The sequence below is a fragment of the Salarias fasciatus genome, unplaced genomic scaffold (assembly GCF_902148845.1).
Source record: "Salarias fasciatus unplaced genomic scaffold, fSalaFa1.1, whole genome shotgun sequence".
NCBI classification, from domain to species: Eukaryota; Metazoa; Chordata; class Actinopteri; order Blenniiformes; family Blenniidae; genus Salarias; species Salarias fasciatus.
This window is the reverse complement of record NW_021941376.1, coordinates 73,738-101,434: the sequence shown is the minus strand read 5'-3', so window position 1 is coordinate 101,434 and position 27,697 is coordinate 73,738. Positions and strand designations below refer to the sequence as shown.

Below are 27,697 nucleotides of genomic sequence, written 5' to 3'. Positions count from 1 at the left end.
GTGAACCAGGAAACCGAGTCGGACTGGGAGTTTCAGTGTGATCCTGAAGACTTGAAGAATCAGAGGTCAAGAGGTCACGGGGGACCATTCACAGCCGGTAAGCTTTATTAGAGACGTTAACAACATGAGAATAGTTCCTTGTGAATTTCCTCTCAGTGGTGGAAAAGCAGGAGAAGAGTTCCTGGATGCAGAGAGACTCTGTCAACATGTCTGGACTTCAGACTCTAACAAACACCAGCTCAGGAATTACAGAGTTCTACAGCCTCACTGACGGAACGGGACCACAAACCAGGTTCTGAAACTGGTTGGTGTAGTGGTGCACTGTTTGGCTGGTTGGTGCATTGGTTGGTGGGATGGTTGGTGGGATGGTGCACTGGTTGGTTGGTGTGGTGTTTGGTGTAGGGTTCTCTCGTTAGTTGGTGCACTGGTTGGTGGGATGGTGCACTGGTTGGTTGGTGTGGTGTTTGGTGTAGGGTTCTCTCGTTAGTTGGTGCACTGGTTAGTTGGTTGGTGTGCTGGTTGGTGCGGTGGTGACGTAGTTGGTTGGTGGGTGAGGTTTTGCACTGGTTGGTTGGTGCAGTGGTGGGTTGGTGTATTGGTTGGTGCACTGGTTAGTGTGGTGGTTGGTTGGTTGGTTGGTGCAGTGGTTGGCGCAGTGGTACACTGGTTGGTTGGTGCGGAGGTGCGCCGGTTGGTGCAGTGGTGGGTTGGTGGGTGGAGACCACTCACAGTCCTTTATTGTACATCACAGTCTTGCAATCCGTTGCTGCAGCGATTTCCGGCTCCAGCTGCTCCACCCTGACCTGTGGGTCACAGCAGAGCAAAGGTCAGCAGGGTGAAGGTCAGCAGAGTGAAGGTCATCAGAGTGAAGGTCAGCAGAGTGAAGGTCAGCAGAGTGAAGGTCATCAGGGTGAAGGTCAGCAGGGTGAAGGTCAGCAGGGTGAAGGTCAGCAGAGTGAAGGTCAGCAGAGTGAAGGTCATCAGGGTGAAGGTCAGCAGGGTGAAGGTCAGCAGGGTGAAGGTCAGCAGAGTGAAGGTCAGCAGAGTGAAGGTCATCAGGGTGAAGGTCAGCAGGGTGAAGGTCATCAGAGTGAAGGTCAGCAGAGTGAAGGTCAGCAGAGTGAAGGTCATCAGGGTGAAGGTCAGCAGGGTGAAGGTCAGCAGAGTGAAGGTCAGCAGGGTGAAGGTCATCAGGGTGAAGGTCAGCAGGGCAGAGGGAAGCTGCAGACTCCGGTTCTCTCCGGTAAACGTGCTGCAGCCATACATCAACCACAACTTCTAGACTTCAAGCTGCTGAATGTGGAACTAAGTATTTCTTAAAGGCTTTAAATGTTCCGTATTTACTGCTAATGTGCAGAAGGAGCCAATTTGGCAGATTAAAGTCTAATTTGAGCTTCGCTTCTCCTAATATTTGAACCAGAGACAGATGGCTGCTGCAGTCGGAGGCAGAATCCTAATAAGACGTCTCTGGAGGTGTGAAACGGGGAAGTGGGACAAACTGAGTAGGCGGGGGTCCCGGCGAGCGGCGGGCGGGGGGCGGGGCATTCACCGCGCTTTTTGGGGAGATGTTTTTTTTTTTTCATCTGCTGAAAGTGCAAAAAGGACTGGTGAGAGAAAAACAGGCCCTCTGTGGAGCCGAGGCCGCTTTTCACAGGACTGTTGGCGGCACATATGTCTCAAGTTTTTTTGCCATATGGCTGTCGGAGCTATTTCCAGCCGTAATTAAATCCTAAACATTCTGAAGCCAGAGCCGCTCGGCTGGTGTCAGCGAGTCACTTGGCAGAGAGAAGACAAAGAACCGAGCCGGAGCCTCTAATGAGCGGAGCGGCGCTCATCCAGGCACCGGGCGAAACGGAGAGCTCCGCCCAGCGGCTTCGGCGGCGGAGGAGAAAGGCGGCGAGGCCGAGGGCGGATCACAACAGAGCAGGTTCAGTCCCAGAGGGCCACGCCTCATGAGGCGGGAGGCTCCGCGGGGCTGAGTGGGAAACAGGAGAGGTCGGTCCCCAGCATCACTCACTCAGACGGCGTCCTGGCAGACCTGAGCGGCTCCGATAACACCGGCGCCGACGGTGTCACCGGCGGCTCCACACCGACTCGCACCGCCGTCATTAAACCCTCTTTAAGCTGCTGAGCATCACCGCTGCACATCCCGGGCCGAGGGAGTCGAACCGTCTGAGGCTGCCGTGCTTTCAGTCGTCAAGGCGGCGATGAGCCGACAGGTGAGACGGACGCGCCCCTCCCTCTGAAGCCCCGCCCACCAAGACTCCTCACTGACACTGGAGGCCCCAGGAGGACGACACACGATCGGCCAGCACCAAGTCCGAAAACCCAGCTTCAGTCAGAAACACCTGAAAACCGACACCCTCTGCTTTCTGGAGGCGCCGCCATGTCCAAACCAGCTTCATCAACCATGTCCAAACCAGCTTCATCAACCATGTCCAAACCAGCTTCATCAACCATGTCCAAACCAGCTTCATTAACCATGTCCAAACCAGCTTCATCAACCATGTCCAAACCAGCTTCATTAACCATGTCCAAACCAGCTTCATCAACCATGTCCAAACCAGCTTCATTAACCATGTCCAAACCAGCTTCATCAACCATGTCCAAACCAGCTTCATCAACCATGTCCAAACCAGCTTCATCAACCATGTCCAAACCAGCTTCATTAACCATGTCCAAACCAGCTTCATCAACCATGTCCAAACCAGCTTCTTGACTGACGTGACTTCATGTAAATGAGGAGGCGGAGCCTGGGCGACCTTACAGAGGCGTGAGGAGGCGGAGCCTGGGCGGAGTACCTGGGACGTCTGGGGGAAGAGGCTGATGGCGAGCGGCAGCGCCAGGCCGAAGGCGGCCAGACACACCAGGCTGTGGACGGGCAGCAGCAGGCCGGAGCGCCGCCGCAGCAGCGGCAGTCTGGGGAGGAAGCAGGGACTCTGGTCATTCTCCGTCAGCTGACGGCGCTGTGGGTGGAGGACCAAGCCTCTCCTCCGTCAGCTGACGGCGCTGTGGGTGGAGGACCAAGCCTCTCCTCCGTCAGCTGACGGCGCTGTGGGTGGAGGACCAAGCCTCTCCAGCCTGGGACAGCGAGCTCAGCAGGAGCTTCAGAGGAAGCAGCAACGCCTCCGACTAACGAGGAGATCCTGCCTAATGAGGGAGCTCGTTAACACCCGGCTGCCAGGCTTTAATTAGACACACACACACACACACACACACACACACACACACACACACACACACACACACACACACACACACACACACACACACACACACACTTGGAAAGTTGGGAGGTGTGTGAGATCTCAGGAGGAGAACGTGGATCTGAGAACATTTGAGTTGAATCAGGAGAGAACCTTCAACTGATCTGACAATAATGACACAGCTCTCCCAGTTCCCTCAGGTCTCTGGGTTCTCTCAGGTCTCTGGGTTCTCTCAGGTCTCTGGGTTCTCTCAGGTCTCTGGGTTCTCTCAGGTCTCTGGGTTCCCTCAGGTCTCTGGGTTCTCTCAGGTCTATGGGTTCTCTCAGGTCTCTGGGTTCCCTCAGGTCTCTGGGTTCTCTCAGGTCTCTGGGTTCTCTCAGGTCTCTGGGTTCCCTCAGGTCTCTGGGTTCTCTCAGGTCTCTGGGTTCCCTCAGGTCTCTGGGTTCTCTCAGGTCTCTGGGTTCTCTCAGGTCTCTGGGTTCTCTCAGGTCTCTGGGTTCCCTCAGGTCTCTGGGTTCCCTCAGGTCTCTGGGTTCTCTCAGGTCTCTGGGTTCTCTCAGGTCTCTGGGTTCCCTCAGGTCTCTGGGTTCTCTCAGGTCTCTGGGTTCCCTCAGGTCTCTGGGTTCTCTAAGGTCTCTGGGTTCCCTCAGGTCTCTGGGTTCCCTCAGGTCTCTGGGTTCCCTCAGGTCTCTGGGTTCCCTCAGGTCTCTGGGTTCTCTCAGGTCTCTGGGTTCTCTCAGGTCTCTGGGTTCCCTCAGGTCTCTGGGTTCCCTCAGGTCTCTGGGTTCTCTCAGGTCTCTGGGTTCCCTCAGGTCTCTGGGTTCCCTCAGGTCTCTGGGTTCCCTCAGGTCTCTGGGTTCTCTCAGGTCTCTGGGTTCCCTCAGGTCTCTGGGTTCTCTCAGGTCTCTGGGTTCCCTCAGGTCTCTGGGTTCTCTCAGGTCTCTAGGTTCCCTCAGGTCTCTGGGTTCTCTCAGGTCTCTGGGTTCCCTCAGGTCTCTGGGTTCTCTCAGGTCTCTGGGTTCCCTCAGGTCTCTGGGTTCTCTCAGGTCTCTAGGTTCCCTCAGGTCTCTGGGTTCCCTCAGGTCTCTGGGTTCTCTCAGGTCTCTGGGTTCTCTTAGGTCTCTGGGTTCTCTCAGGTCTCTGGGTTCTCTCAGGTCTCTGGGTTCCCTCAGGTCTCTGGGTTCTCTCAGGTCTCTGGGTTCTCTAAGGTCTCTGGGTTCCCTCAGGTCTCTGGGTTCTCTCAGGTCTCTGGGTTCCCTCAGGTCTCTGGGTTCTCTCAGGTCTCTGGGTTCTCTCAGGTCTCTGGGTTCCCTCAGGTCTCTGGGTTCTCTCAGGTCTCTGGGTTCTCTCAGGTCTCTGGGTTCTCTCAGGTCTCTGGGTTCCCTCAGGTCTCTGGGTTCCCTCAGGTCTCTGGGTTCTCTCAGGTCTCTGGGTTCCCTCAGGTCTCTGGGTTCTCTCAGGTCTCTGGGTTCTCTCAGGTCTCTGGGTTCTCTCAGGTCTCTGGGTTCCCTCAGGTCTCTGGGTTCTCTCAGGTCTCTGGGTTCTCTAAGGTCTCTGGGTTCCCTCAGGTCTCTGGGTTCTCTCAGGTCTCTGGGTTCTCTCAGGTCTCTGGGTTCCCTCAGGTCTCTGGGTTCTCTCAGGTCTCTGGGTTCTCTCAGGTCTCTGGGTTCCCTCAGGTCTCTGGGTTCTCTCAGGTCTCTGGGTTCTCTCAGGTCTCTGGGTTCCCTCAGGTCTCTGGGTTCTCTCAGGTCTCTGCGTTGTCTCAGGTCTCTGGGTTCTCTCAGGTCTCTGGGTTCTCTCAGGTCTCTGGGTTCTCTCAGGTCTCTGGGTTCCCTCAGGTCTCTGGGTTCTCTCAGGTCTCTGCGTTGTCTCAGGTCTCTGGGTTCTCTCAGGTCTCTGGGTTCTCTCAGGTCTCTGGGTTCCCTCAGGTCTCTGGGTTCTCTCAGGTCTCTGGGTTCCCTCAGGTCTCTGGGTTCTCTCAGGTCTCTGGGTTCTCTCAGGTCTCTGGGTTCCCTCAGGTCTCTGGGTTCTCTCAGGTCTCTGCGTTGTCTCAGGTCTCTGGGTTCTCTCAGGTCTCTGGGTTCTCTCAGGTCTCTGGGTTCTCTCAGGTCTCTGGGTTCCCTCAGGTCTCTGGGTTCTCTCAGGTCTCTGGGTTCCCTCAGGTCTCTGGGTTCTCTCAGGTCTCTAGGTTCCCTCAGGTCTCTGGGTTCCCTCAGGTCTCTGGGTTCTCTCAGGTCTCTGGGTTCTCTTAGGTCTCTGGGTTCTCTCAGGTCTCTGGGTTCTCTCAGGTCTCTGGGTTCCCTCAGGTCTCTGGGTTCTCTCAGGTCTCTGGGTTCTCTAAGGTCTCTGGGTTCCCTCAGGTCTCTGGGTTCTCTCAGGTCTCTGGGTTCCCTCAGGTCTCTGGGTTCTCTCAGGTCTCTGGGTTCTCTCAGGTCTCTGGGTTCCCTCAGGTCTCTGGGTTCTCTCAGGTCTCTGGGTTCTCTCAGGTCTCTGGGTTCTCTCAGGTCTCTGGGTTCCCTCAGGTCTCTGGGTTCTCTCAGGTCTCTGGGTTCCCTCAGGTCTCTGGGTTCTCTCAGGTCTCTGGGTTCTCTCAGGTCTCTGGGTTCTCTCAGGTCTCTGGGTTCCCTCAGGTCTCTGGGTTCTCTCAGGTCTCTGGGTTCTCTAAGGTCTCTGGGTTCCCTCAGGTCTCTGGGTTCTCTCAGGTCTCTGGGTTCTCTCAGGTCTCTGGGTTCCCTCAGGTCTCTGGGTTCTCTCAGGTCTCTGGGTTCTCTCAGGTCTCTGGGTTCCCTCAGGTCTCTGGGTTCTCTCAGGTCTCTGGGTTCTCTCAGGTCTCTGGGTTCCCTCAGGTCTCTGGGTTCTCTCAGGTCTCTGCGTTGTCTCAGGTCTCTGGGTTCTCTCAGGTCTCTGGGTTCTCTCAGGTCTCTGGGTTCTCTCAGGTCTCTGGGTTCTCTCAGGTCTCTGGGTTCCCTCAGGTCTCTGGGTTCTCTCAGGTCTCTGCGTTGTCTCAGGTCTCTGGGTTCTCTCAGGTCTCTGGGTTCTCTCAGGTCTCTGGGTTCCCTCAGGTCTCTGGGTTCTCTCAGGTCTCTGGGTTCTCTCAGGTCTCTGGGTTCCCTCAGGTCTCTGGGTTCTCTCAGGTCTCTGGGTTCTCTCAGGTCTCTGGGTTCCCTCAGGTCTCTGGGTTCTCTCAGGTCTCTGCGTTGTCTCAGGTCTCTGCGTTGTCTCAGGTCTCTGGGTTCTCTCAGGTCTCTGGGTTCTCTCAGGTCTCTGGGTTCCCTCAGGTCAGGTCTACATGGGTCCAAAAATCCTCTGTCTAATCGGATTGTAGGTGAAACGGATCTTCCATCCGTCCCTCTTCAGCCACTGATCCAGGACCGGGCCACGGGGGCAGCAGTCTCAGCAGGGATACCCAGACTTCCTGTCCTCAGACTTCTGTCCTCAGACTTCCTGTCCCCAGACTCGTCTTCCAGCTCTTCCTGGAGGATCTCGGGGGTTCCCAGTCCAGCCCAGAGACATGGTCCCTCCAGAGTGATGATGTCTTCACCACAACGGACCGAAGCGACGACTGATCACTGCAGCCGCTGCTCCACCCTCCTGTCCATCTGTCCTCCACCCTCCTGTCCGTCTGTCCTCCACCCTCCTGTCCGTCTGTCCTCCACCCTCCTGTCCGTCTGTCCTCCACCCTCCTGTCCGTCTGTCCTCCACCCTCCTGTCCGTCTGTCCTCCACCCTCCTGTCCATCTGTCCTCCACCCTCCTGTCCGTCTGTCCTCCACCCTCCTGTCCGTCTGTCCTCCACCCTCCTGTCCGTCTCTCCTCCACCCTCCTGTCCGTCTCTCCTCCATCCTTCCTCCACCTGAGAACAAAACCCTGAGACACCTGAACTCCTCCATCTAGACCAGAGTCTCTCCACGACCTGGAGAGGACAGACCACCTTCTTCTGGTCCAGGACCAGGGCCTGGGATCTGGAGGTACTGATCCTCATCCCCATCATTTCACACTTGGCTGCAAACCGCCCCAGTGCATGATGGTCCAGGTTCCATGGAGCCAACAGGACAACATCATCTGCAAAGAGCAGAGAGGAGATCCTGTGGTCCCTGAACCGGACCCCCTCCAGCTCCTGGTCTCTGAACCAGACCCCCTCCAGCTCCTGGTCCCTGAACCAGACCCCCTCCAGCTCCTGGTCCCTGAACCAGACCCCCTCCAGCTCCTGGTCCCTGAACCAGACCCCCTCCAGCTCCTGGTCCCTGAACCAGACCCCCTCCAGCTCCTGGTCCCTAAACCAGACCCCCTCCAGCTACTGGTCTCTGAACCGGACCCCCTCCAGCTCCTGGTCCCTGAACCGGACCTCCTCCAGCTCCTGGTCTCTGAACCGGACCCCCTCCAGCTCCTGGTCCCTAAACCAGACCCCCTCCAGCTCCTGGTCCCTGAACCGGACCCCCTCCAGCTCCTGGTCCCTGAACCGGACCCCCTCCAGCTCCTGGTCCCTGAACCGGACCCCCTCCAGCTCCTGGTCCCTGAACCGGACCCCCTCCAGCTCCTGGTCTCTGAACCGGACCCCCTCCAGCTCCTGGTCTCTGAACCGGACCCCCTCCAGCTCCTGGTCTCTGAACCGGACCCCCTCCAGCTCCTGGTCCCTGAACCGGACCCCCTCCAGCTCCTGGTCTCTGAACCGGACCCCCTCCAGCTCCTGGTCTCTGAACCGGACCCCCTCCAGCTCCTGGTCCCTGAACCGGACCCCCTCCAGCTCCTGGTCCCTGAACCGGACCCCCTCCAGCTCCTGGTCCCTGAACTGGACCCCCTCCAGCTCCTGGTCTCTGAACCGGACCCCCTCCAGCTCCTGGTCCCTGAACTGGACCCCCTCCAGCTCCTGGTCCCTGAACCAGACCCCCTCCAGCTCCTGGCTGCGCTGAGAATTTCTGTATAAAAATGACGAACAGAACCGGTGACAAAGTTCAGCCCTGCCAGTCCAACATGCACCAGGACCAGGTCTGACTTACTGCCAGCAATGTGGACCAGAGTCCTGCTTTGGTTCTGCAGAAACCGGACGGCCCTGAACAAGGGGCCCCGGACTCCGTACACCAAAGGCACCCCAACAAGATACCATGAGGGACGCAGGCGAACGCCTTCTCCAAATCCACAAAACACGTGAACTCCCATGAACCCTCGAGCACCCTATGGAGGGTCTAGAGCTGGTCCAGTGTTCCAGGACCAGGATGAAAACCGCATTGCTCCTCCTGAAACCGAGGTTTGACTATCGGTCGAATCCTCCTCTCCAGAACCCTGGACCAGACTGTCCCAGGGAGGCTGAGTGTGACCAGAGGCCGACCGGTAGTCCTGTGCCAGTCTCTGTGTCCGGGGTTCAGGTCACCGGGCCCCCTGCCGTCGGCTGCACCCGGCCCCTACGGATCCCTCGGTGGGTGGCGAGTCCGCTGGAGGTCACGTCGCCCCTTCAGGCTGAGCCCAGCTGGGAACCGCAAAGGCCAGGCCACCAGGCACTCAAATACGAGCCCCAACCCCAGACTTCAGGGTGGGGCCCCGGCTTCAGGGTAGTGTTGCGGCTCCAGGGTGGGGCCCCGGGTCCAGGGTGGGGCCCCGGGTCCAGAGTGGGGCCCCGGGTTCAGGGTAGTGTCCCGGGTCCAGGGTGGGGCCCCGGGTCCAGGGTGGGGTCCCGGGTCCAGGGTAGTGTCCCGGGTCCAGGGTGGGGTCCCGGGTCCAGGGTGGGGCCCCGGGTCCAGGGTGGGGCCCTGCTGCGCCATACCGGGCGACATAAGGACCTTGGTGTTTCTCTTCCTCTTCAGGGCTTCGGACCTGCTCTCAGTCTGGAGCCGGGTGTTCAAAGAGTTCCGAGGCAGACTACCAGCGGACCGCCGCCCCGTGTTCTGGGTTGACTGGTTGCCATGGTAACAAGTGACAGATTCCTGTCAACACATGCTGGAAACAGAAGAAGTTTCAGACTCACTAAAGACTCTAAACTGATAAATTTACTGGAACTGTAAATCCGGCGTTCTCCAGAACCTCTACAAGGTTCCGTCGGTTTCAACATCTGCTGGTCACAAGTTAACACGGACACCAGTTCATCTGAAACACCTGTAGTTCGCCTGTAGCTCAGGAACGTTCTCAGCTGTGAGCGCTGTGATGAGTGGAGGTGTTGATCACAAACAAGACGCAGAACCTGAGTGTTCCGTTGTTCTCAGCAGAACAGCTTCAGCTGAGGCCTCACCGAACCCGAACGGTCCGGCTCGCCGCAGCGCTCCGGCTCCGGGAAGTCGCTCCGATGATGTTCTAGAACGGGAACCTTTCAGAGGTGTTCTCTGCTGCCCTGCTCATGGGAGATCTGTCAGAACGTTTGACTCCAGCTGTTTGAAAGCATGGCGCTCCAGCAGGCCGGGAGACGGTTCCTCGAACCGGTTCTGACGGACGGAACCAAACAGGACCAGCTCTTCAGTCTGTCACAGGTTCTCCGACGGAGGCAAACAGCCGTCGGCCGGAGAACCTCCGACCCCGAGTCTGAGTTCTGCATGGAGCACGTTGATCAGCTGTTCATATTTCCGCTCTCACACGGAGAACCTGTCGCCACGGCAACGGCGTCCGTTTCTGAGATGTTTCACACCGACGCGTTCAGGAAGAAAGTCCGCGGTTCTGTTCGATCCTCAGCTGTTCCCTTCTCCGTTCTCAGCCGGTTCTCTCTTTGTTCTCGGTTCTCAGCAGTGTCATCCATCACCCCCCCCCCCGTTCTCGCTCCATTGAGAACCACTGAGGGCGAGCTGACACCACGGACAGGTGAGCAGTCTCACACACACACACACACACAGACACACACACACACACACACACACACACACACACACACACACACACACACACACACACACACACACACACACACACACACACACACACAGCCTGTGTCTTTTTGTTCAGCAGCAGGAATCCCAAACACACCTGGACAGGTGGTCCGGTCTGAGCCCGCCCCCTCAGAGCGCCGGACCACAGCTGTCAAAGGCCGCATTCCTCCACACACACACACACACACACACACACACACACACACACACACACACACACACACACACACACACACACACACACACACACACACACACACACACACACACACACACACACACACACACACACACACACACACATCTCAGCAGGTCATTAGAACCACTGGGGTTACAGTGGTGTATGGTTCTCAGGTTAGGGTTAAGGATTATGGGGTTCTCGGGGTAGGGTTCTGTGTTATGGGTTCTCTGTAAGGGTTATGGGGTTATAGGGTTATAGGGTTATGGGGTTATAGGGTTATGGGGTTATGGGGTTCTCAGGGTTATAAGCTTCTCTGGGTTTCAGGGTCCTCAGGGTGACAGGGTTCAAGTTTTGTTACTAATCTTACTTTTCCAGGAAAGTCATGATCAGAGGAGGAAGAACCAGGATGGGCATCGGAAGGACCACTCTGGTCAGGGCCGTCTCCGCAAGCGCCTGTAACACACACACACACACACACACACCACAAACACACACACACACACACACACACACACACACACACACACACAGTTTTAATAAGTACAGATAGAAACTGATTCATCGCAGGTTTTGATCTCAGTGTGGAAACCGTCTGACAGCTGGTCGACATGACAGTTTATGTTTTCAAAGAAAATACATAAAGGTCACTGTAGGAGCCAATTAGCAGCAGGTGTTAACTCGATCACTGCCCGGCAGGCGCCGCCGCCGCCGCCGCCATCATGGAGGCTGTGTTTTGGTTCAGAGCTGGTTCTGATTGGCTCCTGCAGTCACGGCGGAAATCCTTCCGCTCATTTCATTCCTCGTTAAGACGCCGAGCGAAGAACCGCTTAGAACAGGAACCGGCGGCGAGACGAGGCCTCGGGCCAATGGGTGTGTGTGTGTGTGTGTGTGTGTGTGTGTGTGTGTGTGTGTGTGTGTGTGTGTCTGAGCAACACTTGTGTTTGAGGAGTTTCAGCTTCTATCAGCCCGACTAGAACCCAACAGTCTGCCTGCCGGAGTGAAGAAGGTCCCTGGCGGAACAGGGTTCTGCTGACAGGACTCTGTTCTGGTGTTCTGGTGTTGGGAGACCTACACGCCGGGCCGCCACCCTGGAGGTTCCCACCACGTTCCCGTCCTGATCCACAACGCTGATGCCCTCCGACAGCTCCGAGTGTCGCATCAGAACCACGTTGCAGACGTTGGCACTGGCTGAGAGGAGGGAGAACGAGGGGAGAACGAGGGGAGAACGTCAGGAGAACGTCAGGAGAACAGTATGAGAAGGTTTTTCATGACAGATCAGAGAAAGTTCTCCGATCAGCTGGGTTGCTGCGCTGCTCATGGGCACTACGGAACAGCTGATCCACACTTAATAAACATCTCCAGTCTGAACAGCTGACAGGTCGAGAGAGAGAGTGTGTGTGTGTGTGTATGCGTATGCATGTGTGTGCACGTGCGTGTGTGTGTATGCGTGTATGTGTGCGTCTGTGTGTGTATGTGTGTGTGCGTGTGTGTGCTTGCATGTGTGTGCGTGCGTGTGTTTGTGTGCGTGCACGTGTGTGTGCATGCATGCGTGCGTGTGTGTATATTTGTGTGTGCATGTGTGTATATACGTGTGTGTGCATGTGTGTGTGCATGTGTGTATATACGTGTGTGTGCGTGTGTGTGTGTGTGTGTGTCTTCTGCCTGCAGCTCTTCCATTTCAGAGTTTTCCTGCGGTGGGCTTGGCTCCGCCTCCCGTCAGTCGCCGCAGCGAGGCGAGTTTCTGCCTGTGAGGGTTTCTGACGCTCGTTACTCGAACCTTTAATGCCAGATCTTCTGATTGGACGATGAGGAGGAAGAAGAGGAACGCCGCAGTCCCGTCTTCGTAATTACAAAAATGAAGGCGTCAGAGTAATTATAAAAATTAAACCATAATAAGAAACTCTGGCCGGCTAAACGCTGGAATATCCGGCTGTAATTCGTAATTATTTCACATGATTACATTATTGTACGTTTTAATTGTCATCTAATAACAATTAGTACATGAAAGGTAATTAATCCAAGAATTAAACATCACAAACAGTGGAAAACATTTCCAGGAACACAAACACCGGCGTCTCCCTGGAGATCGTTCTCCTCCGCCTGATGAGCTTATTACCAAGAAATCTGGCCTTAAGTACGGCGGCGGAATCAAACCGCAGCACTCCGCTGTCCTCGCTCCAATTAGCCCGTTTAATGACCTTTTATCTGGGCCTTCCAAAACAAGAGCGGAACCGAGAGGAACCGAGGGAACCCGAGGAACCGAGAGGAATCGGGTAAATGAGGCCGCGACACAGACGCCACTTTAGGCTAATTATCAATCTGTTTGCTGCAGGAGTTTCTAACGAGCGGCCAATTAGCAGCAGGCCCAGGCAGACCTGTTGATTTAATTAGAGCGGAGCAAAACAATTTAATCATCCCCCAGCAGCCCGGGGCATTCTGGGACACGGTCGGAACCCCCAGGGCCGCTGCGGCATGGAAATCAGCTCCGTGGCTCCGCCCCCAATGCTCAGTCAGCCAAAACATTAAGACCACTGACAGGCAGCCCCACAAACCAAACACAACCCGGCTTCACTTCACACGCTGCGAGGATGGCTAATGCTAGCTGGTGACAAAGCTAATGCTAGCTGATGATCAAGCTAATGCTAGCTGGTGACAAAGCTAATGCTAGCTGATGATCAAGCTAATGCTAGCTGATGACAAAGCTAATGCTCGCTAGTGACAAAGCAAATGCTAGCTGATGATCAAGCTAATGCTAGCTGGTGACAAAGCTAATGCTAGCTGATGATCAAGCTAATGCTAGCTGGTGACAAAGCAAATGCTAGCTGATGATCAAGCTAATGCTAGCTGGTGACAAAGCTAATGCTAGCTGATGATCAAGCTAATGCTAGCTGGTGACAAAGCTAATGCTAGCTGGTGACTAAGCTAATGCTAGCTGGGGACAAAGCTAATGCTAGCTGGGGACAAAGCTAATGCTAGCTGATGATCAAGCTAATGCTAGCTGGTGACAAAGCTAATGCTAGCTGATGATCAAGCTAATGCTAGCTGGTGACAAAGCTAATGCTAGCTGATGATCAAGCTAATGCTAGCTGGGGACAAAGCTAATGCTAGCTGGGGACAAAGCTAATGCTAGCTGATGATCAAGCTAATGCTAGCTGGTGACAAAGCTAATGCTAGCTGATGATCAAGCTAATGCTAGCTGGTGACAAAGCTAATGCTAGCTGATGATCAAGCTAATGTTAGCTGGTGACAAAGCTAATGCTAGCTGATGATCAAGCTAATGCTAGCTGGTGACAAAGCTAATGCTAGCTGATGATCAAGCTAATGCTAGCTGGTGATAAAGCTAATGCTAGCTCTCCATCGTTTGTTTATTGTTTTGTTCTCTGGTTTCATTAATAAAATAACCAACAGAGAAGTAGAACAACATGAGAACCCCGTCCTGCTCAGTGTTTGTGGCGTTTCCATGGAAACCGAGCGTTTTCAGGTGGAACCTGTTGCCGTGGAAACGGGCTGAACTCACCCACTGCGGGGAACGGGATGAAGCGCTGGACCAGGAGGCGCCTGGGGGGGCTGAAGCTGCTGGACCTCTGGAGGAGGACATTCAGCCCCACCTGGACAGACACACACACACACACACACACACACACACACACACAGTCCTGAGCTCCTCTAACAGAGAGAACATGATTTGTCCCAGCTGGAGGTGAAGCTCCAGTGACCTTTGACCCGGGGGAACCAGACGTTCCACGGGTTCTGTATGAAGACACACCGTTTGTTGTCCTCAGATGAAGTGGCAGTGTGCTCTGACAACACAACGCCGCCCAGCAGGGGGTGGGCGGGTTAATTGGAGAGGTGGAGCCCCCCCCCCCCAGCCTGCCGGTCCTCCCACCAGACCCCCCACCACTGTGTTTTCAGAGCTCACCGCCGCCGCCGGCCCTGAGATCAGCGCTCGCTGGGACCAGTAATTGACTCGGTCTGTGTGTGTGTGTGTGTGTGTGTGTGTGATTCTCCTGTGACGGACTACATGTGAGACGGTTTAAAACCAGCTGCAGCAGAAGCATGGCAGGAGCCCCGCCCTCCACGCCGGTCGGTGCCTGTGCAACGCCCCGGACCGTCTGGCCCGCTGGCCCTCTCCCATAATTCTTTGCGACCTGGTCACATGAGCAAACAACCTCTGCTTGATTGTCCATGAAGAGGAGCTTTGACCGTCGTGTTTTTTTAAACTGAGTTGATATTTGGCGGGGCTTTTAGACTCATGCCGTTGCCACTCCGTCTGCCTCGGACGGCGGCGCTGTTACGGCGAATAATCCCGTCTTTCTTCAGAATATCGACTAGTCTTCATTTGCACTTCCGGGATCTCTGAACCGCGCCACGCCGTGACGTCTCTGGAGCTGAGAATGCGTGTTCCCCCCACGACTCGGGTTCGAGTGGAGACTGTTAGCGTGGCGACCACTCGATTTCAGCACAATGCATGATGGGAGCACGGAGTCTGGTCCTGAGAGCTGCTGCTCAGCTCACGCTTTCCTGGGAGATCAGGTCTGGGTCCCGTCAGGACCTGGAGCGGTCCAGCTCTTCTGCTCTGGGGGTCTGCTGTCGCGGTGCCGCCTGGTTCTGGTTCTGGGAGGTTCCAGGGTTCTGTGGTTCTGGTGGTTCCTCCCAGACCGTCCTCCAGTACTGCTCCGTCTCCGCCCTGGGCGGGTCTGCCGTATATATTTAAATATACGACAAAAAGTCTCACGTCTCAATGAAAACTAAAACAACGGAGAACACAGACGGTCTGAAGCTGCAGGACGAAGACCAACGTTCTGCAGCGACGTTCCGCTGAAAAACACCATGAAATCCACCAGAAGAACTCTTCAGACTCACGGCGATGGACACGGCGCTGCTCACTGCACCCAGGTATCCCAGGAAGAACTTGGAGAAAGGAGCCGGCTGTGAGAACCAGAGAGACCAAACCAGATTAGACCGGATTGAGAGGAGAACCTGAGGAGGAGGCGGGTTCTGGAGGAGGAGGGGGGTTCTGGAGGAGGAGGGGGGTTCTGGAGGAGGAGGGGGGTTCTGGAGGAGGAGGCGGGTTCTGGAGGAGGAGGGGGGTTCTGGAGGAGGAGGGGGGTTCTGGAGGGGAGGCGGGTTCTGGAGGAGGAGGCGGGTTCTGGAGGGGAGGCGGGTTCTGGAGGAGGAGGCGGGTTCTGGAGGAGGAGGGGGGTTCTGGAGGGGAGGCGGGTTCTGGAGGAGGAGGGGGGTTCTGGAGGAGGAGGGGGGTTCTGGAGGAGGAGGGGGGTTCTGGAGGGGGAGGCGGGTTCTGGAGGAGGGGGGGGGTTCTGGAGGAGGAGGCGGGTTCTGGAGGAGGAGGCGGGTTCTGGAGGGGAGGCGGGTTCTGGAGGAGGAGGGGGGTTCTGGAGGAGGAGGGGGGTTCTGGAGGAGGAGGGGGGTTCTGGGGGGGAGGCGGGTTCTGGAGGAGGAGGGGGGTTCTGGGGGGGAGGCGGGTTCTGGAGGGGAGGCGGGTTCTGGAGGAGGAGGGGGGTTCTGGAGGAGGAGGGGGGTTCTGGAGGAGGAGGGGGGTTCTGGAGGGGAGGCGGGTTCTGGAGGAGGAGGGGGGTTCTGGAGGAGGAGGGGGGTTCTGGAGGAGGAGGGGGGTTCTGGAGGGGGAGGCGGGTTCTGGAGGAGGAGGGGGGTTCTGGAGGGGAGGCGGGTTCTGGAGGAGGAGGGGGGTTCTGGAGGGGAGGCGGGTTCTGGAGGAGGAGGGGGGTTCTGGGGGGGAGGCGGGTTCTGGAGGGGAGGCGGGTTCTGGAGGAGGAGGGGGGTTCTGGAGGGGAGGCGGGTTCTGGAGGAGGAGGGGGGTTCTGGAGGGGAGGCGGGTTCTGGAGGGGGGGGGGGGTTCTGGAGGAGGAGGGGGGTTCTGGAGGAGGAGGGGGGTTCTGGAGGGGGAGGCGGGTTCTGGAGGAGGAGGGGGGTTCTGGAGGGGAGGCGGGTTCTGGAGGAGGAGGGGGGTTCTGGAGGAGGAGGCGGGTTCTGGAGGGGAGGCGGGTTCTGGAGGGGAGGCGGGTTCTGGAGGGGAGGCGGGTTCTCCGTACCCGGGACGCGTTCCGGTTGCAGTAGTTCACACAGGCGTTGTGGCTCTGGTTCAACCACTGCTCAGAGAGACACACCGTGAGACACGAGGGACAAAGACGCTCTGCAGTCTGAGGTTAGAGTGTCTTCCTCCTCCACCCAGACCCCCGGCTCCGGCCCCGATGGGCCTGGTGGGCGGAGCCAGAAGGAGCTGACCAGAGCGCGGCCCGGCGGCGGCGGCGGAGGATACCTGCCAGAAGACGGTGGACAGCAGCGTCTGGTTCGGGAGGAGGAGGCCGACCACCTGTCCAGGAGACAGAGACACGTCTCACCAGCTCTACAGCCCGCTCCACCTGAAGGAGAGACGTCTCACCACCGGCGTGCCGAACGGGACGAAGCCTGCCGGAGGACAGAGACGCCGCGTCACACCTCAGCTCCTCACGCCGGCAGTAAGTTACTGATCACCGAATCCGCCTGAAAAGTCGACCATCGAACTGTATTCTCCAAAATGTGGTCGTACTATAATCGAGGACTACACTGTCATTACACATCCGCGCCACTAGAGGGAGCCAAAGTGCCGGTGAGCAGGAACAGAGGGACGTTTAAACTGATGGTTCAACAGCAGAGTCAAACTCCTGCCCAGCAGCCAAGATACACGAGGCTGAATAGAACTCAAATTTGATGGTTCTAAAGTTATTTTCATCGTTAACGCAGCGATTGAACCTTTGAGGATCTTATTTGTTGCTTCTTCACTGAGTCACAGCCTCAGATTCTGAGAAAGAGAAAATAGTTTTTTATTTAACGCTGCAGGAATATTTCTGGATCTTAAATCACATGAGATGTTTTCTCTGTTGTGAGTTTTCCTAGAATAATTGTACAATAAAAAAAAGTTGTTTTATGAGTAGCCTTATTGTCTTCAACATATTTTTATTTTCATAAAATGATATTTGGAAAATTAGTCGTCTTATAATCAGAGTCGTCCTATATTCAGGCCGATACGGTAGATCTGATGAGTAACTCTGCTGAGAAGAAACTCCGAGACAAACTGCTTCCCTCAGCTGGACTCTAACGATGAGGAACTCAGGAGGGATGAAGGCTGATCAGAGTACGGAGTCAGTTCATTAGGATCAGCTGGAGACAGACCACTGAGGGGGAGGAAGATGCTCTAACCTGAGGTCAGAGGAGGAAGATGCTCTATGATCTCCTCTAGGGCCCGACCGATTCATCGGCCGATACGAGCCGATGCGAGCCGATACGAGTCGATACGAGTCGATGCGAGCCGATGCGAGCCGATACGAGCCGATGCGAGCCGATACGAGCCGATACGAGTCGATACGAGTCGATGCGAGCCGATGCGAGCCGATACGAGCCGATACGAGCCGATACGAGTCGATGCGAGCCGATACGAGTCGATACGAGTCGATACGAGTCGATACGAGCCGATGCGAGCCGATACGAGTCGATACGAGTCGATGCGAGCCGATACGAGTCGATGCGAGCCGATACGAGTCGATACGAGTCGATGCGAGCCGATGCGAGCCGATACGAGCCGATACGAGGCGATGCGAGCCGATACGAGTCGATGCGAGCCGATACGAGCCGATACGAGCCGATACGAGCCGATACGAGTCGATACGAGTCGATGCGAGCCGATGCGAGCCGATACGAGCCGATACGAGTCGATACGAGTCGATACGAGTCGATGCGAGTCAATGCGAGCCGATACGAGCCGATACGAGCCGATACGAGCCGATACGAGTCGATACGAGTCGATGCGAGCCGATGCGAGCCGATACGAGCCGATACGAGTCGATACGAGCCGATACGAGTCGATACGAGTCGATGCGAGCCGATGCGAGCCGATACGAGCCGATACGAGTCGATGCGAGCCGATGCGAGTCGATGCGAGCCGATACGAGCCGATACGAGCCGATACGAGTCGATACGAGTCGATACGAGACGATACGAGTCGATACGAGTCGATACGAGACGATACGAGCCGATACGAGCCGATACGAGCCGATACGAGACGATACGAGACGATACGAGTCGATACGGGTCGATACGAGTCGATGCGAGCCGATGCGAGCCGATACGAGACGATACGAGTCGATACGAGACGATACGAGTCGATACGAGTCGATACGAGTCGATACGAGACGATACGAGACGATACGAGTCGATACGAGACGATACGAGACGATACGAGTCGATACGAGTCGATACGAGCCGATACGAGCCCTTCTCAAAGTATTCATCATCGGCCGGGTTTTTGCCGACTGAACGCCGACATACTCTTCATTTCTCATAAAACAGTAAATGGTGCGTGAAGCGTCGGGAGTCATGCAGACTCGTCATGTCAGGTCACTCTTAGTTTTACTTTGGCAGAAACTAGTGCAGCGTGACACAGACTGTAACAGCATCTCACTGTGTGTGTTGTTATGCAGTAATATTAGTGTCGGACTGTTTGTGATCATTATATATTCAAAATGCAGCTCTGTCAAAGACAACATGATTTTGTAACAGTAAAAACAGTAAAATATTCTGCCTGCAATTTATATCTTTATTGTAAGTGTTAAGGGACCAAAACAGAAGTTTTTTTATTTGTTAAATTCATTAAATAATTTGTAAATTAATCGGTTGATATATCGGATATCGGAATTTTTTTCTGTCAAATATCGGAATTGGCATCGGCCTCAAAAAAGCCCAATCAGTCGAGCCCTAATCTCCTCCATGTTCTCCTCCAGGTGAAGCAGCAGCTCCTCCTCAGGTCTGTCAGACCGAGCCCCCCCCTCGTTAACACCCTCCCCCGCTCTCTGACACTCGTATTAACGCTTCTTTCAAACTGGACCAAAACACCGGCGGACTCCGGCGGCGCCGCAGGAGGGAGGTTTTAATCAGCGTCCAGCTGACAGTGACCTTTCCAGACCCGAGGCGACCCGGAGACCCCCCGCCGGGCCCCGACGGCTCCCGGCGCCTCGTGTTGGACCACATCGGCACAGCCGGACACACACCTGACATCCGAAAGGGCATGAAGACCTGATCCCCGGTGTCCGGGTGGAGGATGGCCTGAGAACAGAGGGACCGGGACGTCAGGACGGGACGCGCACGCACGCACGCACGCACGCACACACACACACGCGCGCAGTCTCGTATTTCTATCCTTGTGGGGACCGTCCATTGACTCCCATTCATGTCTAGCCCCTAACCCTGACCCTTACCCTAACCCTAACCCACACCACAACAAAGCCTAACCCTAAAGAAATGTTTTTGACCTTTTACTTTTTTCAGTAACAACAACATGGTCAAGAAAACACTGTTTCTCCTACTTAGGACCGGAAAAAGGTCCCCACAAGGCACGTCGTTCCACGTTTTGCTATCCTTGTGGGGACATTTGGCCCCAACAAGGATAGAAATACAAGAACACACACACACACACACACACACACACACACACACACACACACACACACACACACACACACACACACACACACACACACACACACACACACACACTGGATGAGGGTTTATTTACTTTTATGACTCAAATCAATGTGACAGTTTCACAAACAGCAGGAGGCTCAGAGACCAGAGCCAGGGTCCGGATCAGGAGGTCCAGCCCGGGACCGGGTCTCTGGACCAGGTCTCAGGTCTCGGAGGACTTCGTCACTCACCTGCTTGATTTTCTGGGCTTCCCAAAGCTGCAGAGAGAAGAAGAAGAAGAGTTTCACAGCGACTCCCCCCACAGGAAGAACAGCAAGTCTCAGCTTCTCAGAACAGCAGATCGTTCAGAAGAAACTCAACAAATCAAGACTTCATCACAAACTAAGACACGGGGACAAAGTTTCACTGCACAGGAAGACAGTGCAGCTCAAGCTTCAACACAGCAGGAAATAAAGACGCGAGGATTTAATCTGAGATCCAGAAGGTTCTGATCCGACTGCTGCTGCAGGATTTTATTCTGAAAGGAAGATCTGATGGAAGCAGAGGAAATAGTTTATCGGTAGAAGTTACTGATATACAGTCACACTGTGACCTGTGTGTGTGTGTGTGTGTGTGTGTGTGTGTGTTCTTGTATTTCTATCCTTGTCGGGGCCAAATGTCCCCACAAGGATAGCAAAACGTGGAACGACGTGCCTTGTGGGACCTTTTTCCGGTCCTAAGTAGGAGAAACAGTGTTTTCTTGACCATGTTGTTGTTACTGAAAAAAGTAAAAGTGCAAAAACATTTCTTTAGGGTTAGGCTTTGTTGTGGTGTGGGTTAGGGTTAGGGGCTAGACATGAATGGGTGTCAATGGACGGTCCCCACAAGGATAGAAATACAAGACTGAGCGTGTGTGTGTGTGTGTGTGTGTGTGTGTGTGTGTGTGTGTGTGTGTGTGTGTGTGTGTGTGGGTGTGTGTGTGTGTGTGTGTGTGTGTGTGTGTACCTGTTTGTCAGTCACTCCTTCAGCCAGTCGTCCTTCTCGGAATCGTTCCAGCAGCTCACAGCTCTGCTGCAGCCGCTTCTGAGGAAACCATCAGAACCCCGGTCAGTTCTCCAACCACAGTCTGGGTTCTCCGCCCAGGTTCTCCCGTCCTCGGACCGGGTTCTCCAGTCGTTCTCCGGTCCTCGGACCGGGTTCTCCAGTCGTTCTCCGGTCCTCGGACCGGGTTCTCCAGTCGTTCTCCGGTCCTCGGACCGGGTTCTCCAGTCGTTCTCCGGTCCTCGGACCAGGTTCTCCAGTCGTTCTCTGGTCCTCGGACCGGGTTCTCCGGTCCCCGGACCGGGTTCTCCAGTCCCCGGACCGGGTTCTCCAGTCGCAGCGTGATTCCTGCTCACTGTGCTTCATTTGAAAGTTGGTGCTGATTTCCTCCTGATGAGTTTGGTAAAAGGTAATGAGGCTCTCTGCAGTGTGATCCAGCAAAATGTGAGGTCATGTGCTCCAATTTGCTCTAATGAGCCTCCCATCTGTGTGTGTGTGTGTGTGTGTGTGTGTGTGTGTGTGTGTGTGTGTGTGTGTGTGTGTGGCAGTGTCGAGTGTGAACATTTCTCTGTGTGCACTCAGATCACAGGCATCCCTGATCTTTCTCATTATTCGGGGCAAGTCGAGGCTCAGCAAGGTGCAAGGTGTGTGTGTGTGTGTGTGTGTGTGTGTGTGTGTGTGTGTGTGTGTGTGTGTGTGTGTGTGTGTGTGTGTGTGTGTGTGTGTGTGTGTGTGTGTGTGTGTCCTCCCCTCACAGCTGAACCATATGTCCACACCTCGTCACGTCCCAGGAGCTCCTGCTGTTATTCCCGTCACCACAGAGAGCAACAGCTTCATTACCCACAAAACCACCCACCACAACACAGCCGGGCAGACAGGAGCCAACGATCACAGATCAGCACCAACCACCACAACACAGCCGGGCAGACAGGAGCCAACGATCACAGATCGGCACCACACACCACAACACAGCCGGGCAGACAGGAGCCAACGATCACAGATCAGCACCACCCACCACAACACAGCCGGGCAGACAGGAGACAACGATCACAGATCAGCACCAACCACCACAACACAGCCGGGCAGACAGGAGACAACGATCACAGATCAGCACCAACCACCACAACACAGCCAGGCAGACAGGAGCCAACGATCACAGATCGGCACCAACCACCACAACACAGCCGGGCAGACAGGAGCCAACGATCACAGATCAGCACCAACCACCACAACACAGCCGGGCAGACAGGAGCCAACGATCACAGATCGGCACCAACCCATATATATATATATTTATATAGAAACACTAGATGGCTCATGCGCGCTGTAACCCAATGGGGACTAACGTCGTCACATGGCGGCCATCTTGGTACAGCGCCACTCACTCACTCATCACTTTAATGTCAATGGAGCGTCAAGTTTGAAATAGCTATAGATTGCTCTATTTTCAATGGATTTTCAAACGACTTGGTTTGTTGTAAACGTCAGACACGTAGATATTTAACTGCGTGCAAAACGAAAAGTTGTGATTTTAACATTTAGTCTGAATCATAGCAAAGTAACGTTAGTAATAAATCAAATCGTCTGTAAATCCCTCGAGAATTCAATGAGTTGAGTATTTTAATTAGTGTAAATCACTCACCTTCCCTGAGATTACCCAGAGTGCCCCAGAGTGGTCCACTGTCCTACAACGGCCGCCAGTGAACGATGTTGTTGACTCCGCCTTAAGGCATCTAGTTTTTATATGATTTCTATGCACCAACTCACCACAACATAGCCAGGCAGACAGGAGCCAACGATCACAGATCAACACAAACCCACCACAACTCAGCCAGGTAGACAGGAGCCAACGATCACAGATCAACACAAACCCACCACAACACAGCCGGGCAGACAAGAGCCAACGATCACAGAACATGGAAAAAAGTAAAGGTCTGAGAAGACTTGAAGTGAGGAAGTTCTAATCATAATAAAGATCCCTGATGAATTACTACCAGCATAAAAACCATTTCAATAACTTTATTACTTCTTGATTAATCAAAATTTGTAATCCAACATTTAATCATACAGAAATATCTACATACGAGGATGTCATCTACTGCATGAGTCTCATCTAGAGATGTCAAGTAGGACATGCAGTGATAAACCATATAGCTTGACGTCAAACTGTGAAGAGACACGAGGAACATGTTTCTGTGGTTCCTCATCCTCAATTCAGTGAATTATTCCAGACTGACAGTGAAACAGTGGAAGAGATGAATCCCACCACGTGGATCAATGAGGTTCTAGTGGAACCGGAGGGAACCTGAAGGGCTCGACAGTACCTGTGTTGTGAAGAGCGTTCTGGGGTCGATCACGTCCAGGAAGTGTCTGAATCGACCCTGAAAGGTGCTCTGTGGAGGAGAAGACCCGGAATTAACCCACATCAAGAGAATCACAGCAGGGTTCACAGAACCGTTCTCCATCTTCCCTCAGGTTCCCCGTTGGACCCTCGTCTCTGAATCGGTCCACTCTGGGCGGAACTCTTCGCTGAGCAGCAGAGCTGAATGAGTCAGATGTTCTCCACTGATCTTTAACGTCCAGCGTCTTCAGATTCCACTGTTGGACGTACAGTGAACAGCGTTCCACCCGGACAGAACGTGGAACCCTCACTTCACACCTTTGCAGCACCCGGCGGTGTGTCTGACTCGCCGGAGCCGGATCGCGTTGTGCCCGGTCTGACTGTTCTCCAGCTGTTCTCCAGCTGTTTCCCAGTAAACAGCGGGGTTTCATCCCAGCAGCTGCTGTGACTCCGCAGGTGGAGCCGCCTCATTAAAACCTCCACAAACTGCCTCCATCTGCATCTTTTCGGGCCTCCGTCCTCTCACACCACTCGCAATTATTTCCCGTAACGACTGCCAGAAAGACGCTGCATCGTTTATTCATGAGAGCAGACGGAACCGTTTGAGCCGCCCGTCCCTCCAGAACTTTAATTACACCAAACTGCTAATTTGGACGAGTCGGCGGCGCTCTCCGGCAGATGGAGGAGTTTTATTTTAATCCCTTTAATTGTGAAGTTTGATGTGAGGAGGAGACCTTCATCAGTCCATCATCATCATCATGAGACGGAGGAGGATCAGATCGGAGTGTTGATCTCCGGCTGCTTTAAACAGTCGTCCTGCCTCCACTAGTTTGGTTTTCTACGGCAGCCCAGGAGGGACAGCGGACTTTTCGTAGGTGTCAAGTAGGGGTGGGACGAGACACAAATTCCACGAGACGAGATGTCTCATGAGATTGAGTCCACGAGATCGAGACGAGACCGGGGTGGGGGGTGGGGGGGGGGGGGGGGGGGGGGCTTGGTGCTGAGCTGTGGGGGGCGGCGCGGTACTCACATGCAGCGTCGGAGCGGCGCAGAGCACGGAACACGGAGCGTCCGGCCGCGGCGCCCCCCCCCTACACTGCGCCTATTCACGTTCAAACCGCGGCGCACAGACGACGCTGTGACTGCATCTGCACTTCCTGCCACTAGGTGCGCTGTTTGCATGTTCAACCTTATTCTACACAGACACCACAGAGGAAGAAGGCTGCAGGCTGCAGGCTCTCTCTGCATGTTGTGAGAAAAAGAGTGTGAGCCGGCAAGACGTGGTCCAATGTTCGTTGATGCGATGCAGCGTTTTTTCAATAAAAGAGAAGAACTGAACGATCGTTTCTGCACATTTTCTTTACGTCGTATCAATTAAACTGTATCACAGTAGTTTGTGGACTCAAAAGACCAAGATTCCTTGCGGATAGAACAAGCGCAGAACAGTATTTCATGTCCCTTTCGACCGGGTTTTTAAATATGAATATGAGCACATTCAGGGTTTTGCACGTGTTTATTTGGCTGTGCGCCATGTAATGTATCATTCCGTCAATATTCCAGTTAATAAAGAGTTTTTGCCTTTATATAAACGTACTCATCTCGTGAGATCAACCGGCATTTCGATCTCGCGAGATCTCGTCCCATCCCTAATGTCAAGTTGATTTGGAGAAGTTTGACAAAGTTTCTCACTTTTGTGTTTGTCTCCAGAGTTCGGCTTTCAAACGATGTGGGAGGGCTGGCGAGGCCTCGGCGCCGTGGTTTGACCTCGGTCTCGTGGTTTTGTCTATCGATGGTGTTCATTTTGTTAATTTTCCAGATGTTCATCTGGTCTGTTGAAGCTCGGGAGGATGTGGAGGACATGTCGATGGTCTCCGTCCTCTGGCAGGCTGCTGGACGCTCCAGTCGCTTTGTAGAAGTTAAAGAGCCTGTATCCTGCTTTTTAGCTCGTCCAAACCCTAGAAATGGCATTAACATGGTAATAGTTTATTTTTGGCGCTAAGGAAAAGTCATTTTGTGTGAAATAAAAGATTTTCTGGGGCTAATTCTGAAACCCAGAAGAGAAAACGCTCTGTTTCACTGAAGTCCCGCCTCTCCCCCTGTGGACTCTGACTGACAGCGAACTTCAAACAATTGGAGCTTCAAAACAAATACGTCATGCGTTAGCTTCTCTGAGGACTAGCTTTAGCTCTTTAGCTCTAGCTTCTCCACACGCAAAGACACGCGAAAACGTCTTTTCCTGTTAGAAACTCACCAAGCGCAGACCCTCCAGACCCTCCAGACCCTCCAGACCCATCAGACCCTCCAGACCCTCCAGACCCTCCAGACCCTTCAGACCCTCCAGACCCTCCAGACCCTCCAGACCCTCCAGACCCTTCAGACCCTCCAGACCCTTCAGACCCTCCAGACCCTTCAGACCCTCCAGACCCTCCAGACCCTTCAGACCCTCCAGACCCTTCAGACCCTTCAGACCCTCCAGACCCTCCAGACCCTTCAGACCCTCCAGACCCTTCAGACCCTCCAGACCCTCCAGACCCTCCAGACCCTTCAGACCCTCCAGACCCTTCAGACCCTCCAGACCCTTCAGACCCTCCAGACCCTCCAGACCCTTCAGACCCTCCAGACCCTTCAGACCCTTCAGACCCTCCAGACCCTCCAGACCCTTCAGACTCTTGCTCCTGCTTGACTGTTGCTTTCAGACGATGGTTAAAGTTTATCTCCGTAATCGGAGGGGGGGGGGGGGGGGGTCAGGGAAGCCATCTTCTCCGTGTGACGTCACTATGGGTTAACAGAGCGTTTTCTCGGTGGGAGGGGCTGCCTCTCTGAGCAGCAGGAACAGGAGGAAAGCTTAAACACACAGGCACGAAGGAAAAAAACCCTTTGGGTGTTTTAGGTGAGAACAGAACTATATAACAAGGTTAAAACATACAAAAAGTGAATTTTGCATGATACAGCCCCTTTAAATATCCAGAATCTGAGCTGATCAGCCGCCGCCCGATCAAGAATCCACTGGCTGAGCAGCAGGGAAGAAACATCTGTGGTCGAGATTCGAGCTCACAAAACAAGCTGTTTTTCAGTGATTTACAGCTTGGAGACACAACACACACACACACACACACACACACACACACACACACACACACACACTCACACACTCACACACTCACACACTCACACACTCACACACACACACACACACCATTGATTTTCATCTCATATGGATTGGAAATGGTCCGTTTCTGCCTGCCTGTTACTCTAAATTCATGTCTGCAGATTTAAGGAACTAAAACAAGCCTGAAGCAGCTTTAAACACTGAATTTATTTCCTTTTCTGAGTCGCAGGTGCAGAAAAACAGCGTTTCTCTCGTGAAGAGAGCAGAGTGAATAAATCGGACTTTTAAACCCGCAGGAGGATCAAACTGCCCCGTTTCCGCTCAGCGCGGCCGGTTAACGCGAGGCGGGGCCGTACCTGGTCGAAACGGGACTTTCCGTACTGGAAAGGCGGATATTCAGTCATCGTTCGGCTCTTTCAGCTCCTCTGTCAACTTCTAAAAAACTTCTGCTTCCAGCGACACCGACACTGAAGCGTCACCGGCCGCGGTGCATCATGGGAGCTGGAGTCTCTCCACCGGAAGCCCGCGCAGCGACGAGAACCCGGGGAGGACTGCAGTTCCCACAATGCCTCGCGTCGTGGATGCGACTTTAATGAGGACGTTCTGCAGGTGAAACTGGTCGATCGAGCGAAAGTTCGCTGAAGGAAGAAACTCGTTTGAAGATCATTTAATCCTGCGGGATGAACGCAGCTTTCAGCCTCACGCAGGAGCACGGCGCCCTCTAGTGGCGACTCTACCCGATTCACGGAGGGTCTGATCATTCAACATACAAACTGCAGCACTTCTTTACATTCTCAACAGTAAAGAAAATATCAGTGAGTTTATGAACTGCAACCACAATTCAGCACTCAAATCAAACCAATCAGTAATCTGATTACTTTTAATTCTGCCTCGGTTAGAATTCAGTCAGCTCGACCGAAATGTGTAAAAGTCATAGATCTTAACAGGTTTTTTAAAGATGTTTGAACCTTCAGTTGAGATTAATGCATTTTGTTTTTATTGGCGCTTCATGAAGACGGAACCGTTTTGTGCCGATCGCAGTAGAAACGGATCTTTTTCTTTAAATTGCTGAGTTCAGAGGGAAGAGCATCAGTTTTCCTCCAGTCCTGAAGGTTTATGGCTTGTTCTACTGACTCTGGTCAAATGTTGCTTTCGTTCCAGATCTTTGTCTTTAAGTTGTTTATCAGACTAAAGTCAGTAAATATTAACAGAAGTGACTTTATTGATCCTTCCGGAAACAATCAGTGACGTGATTCGATCCATCCTGTTGAAATCCTCTGTCCCGGGTCCAAGGGGCTGTGGTGGGCCTGAGAGGTTCAGGACCTCGATCACGGTTCAGGATCTTGTTCAGGACGTCGTTCAGAGACACAGTGGTGACCTGCTCACCTCAGACCCAGACCCAGGTCCAGACCTCCTCTGACCACTTCTTCTTCTCTGAGGGAGCGTTTGGTTCCTCTGGACGATCGTTCAGTCGCGGCTGAAGAACCGAAGCGCTCCGGAAC

At 54.2% G+C, this 27,697-nt stretch overlaps 1 protein-coding gene across 4 annotated transcripts; it reads right to left on the bottom strand.

Annotated features, from left to right (window-relative positions):
* Positions 1-85: 85 nt before the first annotated feature.
* LOC115385235 (sideroflexin-5-like) lies at positions 86-26,652 on the bottom strand. Of its 4 annotated transcripts, none has more exons than XM_030087197.1 (14): positions 26,552-26,652; positions 23,070-23,138; positions 20,710-20,787; positions 19,956-19,982; positions 19,293-19,347; positions 16,652-16,677; positions 16,529-16,582; positions 16,302-16,358; positions 15,094-15,159; positions 13,748-13,838; positions 11,303-11,418; positions 10,598-10,683; positions 2,802-2,919; positions 86-803 (listed from the first exon to the last, which is right to left on the bottom strand). In XM_030087197.1, the coding sequence occupies exons 1-14, from the start codon at positions 26,597-26,599 to the stop codon at positions 726-728; spliced, it is 969 nt and encodes a 322-aa protein (XP_029943057.1). In that variant the 5' UTR covers positions 26,600-26,652; the 3' UTR covers positions 86-725. The 4 variants fall into 4 exon arrangements, with proteins under 4 accessions (XP_029943057.1, XP_029943055.1, XP_029943056.1 ...); XM_030087195.1 differs by lacking the exon at positions 26,552-26,652 and adding an exon at positions 24,776-24,926; XM_030087196.1 differs by lacking the exons at positions 19,956-19,982; positions 26,552-26,652 and adding an exon at positions 24,776-24,928.
* Between the last annotated feature and the right edge of the window lie 1,045 nt (positions 26,653-27,697).

Bases quoted from the DNA above. Each gene is read 5' to 3' on its own strand.
- LOC115385235 (XM_030087195.1), bottom strand. From the start codon at position 24,910: ATGAACATCTGGAAAATTAACAAAATGAACACCATCGATAGACAAAAC. The intron at 13,839-15,093 runs GTGAGTCTGAAG...GTGTCTGTCCAG, and splicing joins GCAGCGCCGTGTCCATCGCC to GTGGGGCTGAATGTCCTCCT. The intron at 804-2,801 runs GTACTCCGCCCA...TGTGACCCACAG, and splicing joins TCTTCCCCCAGACGTCCCAG to GTCAGGGTGGAGCAGCTGGA.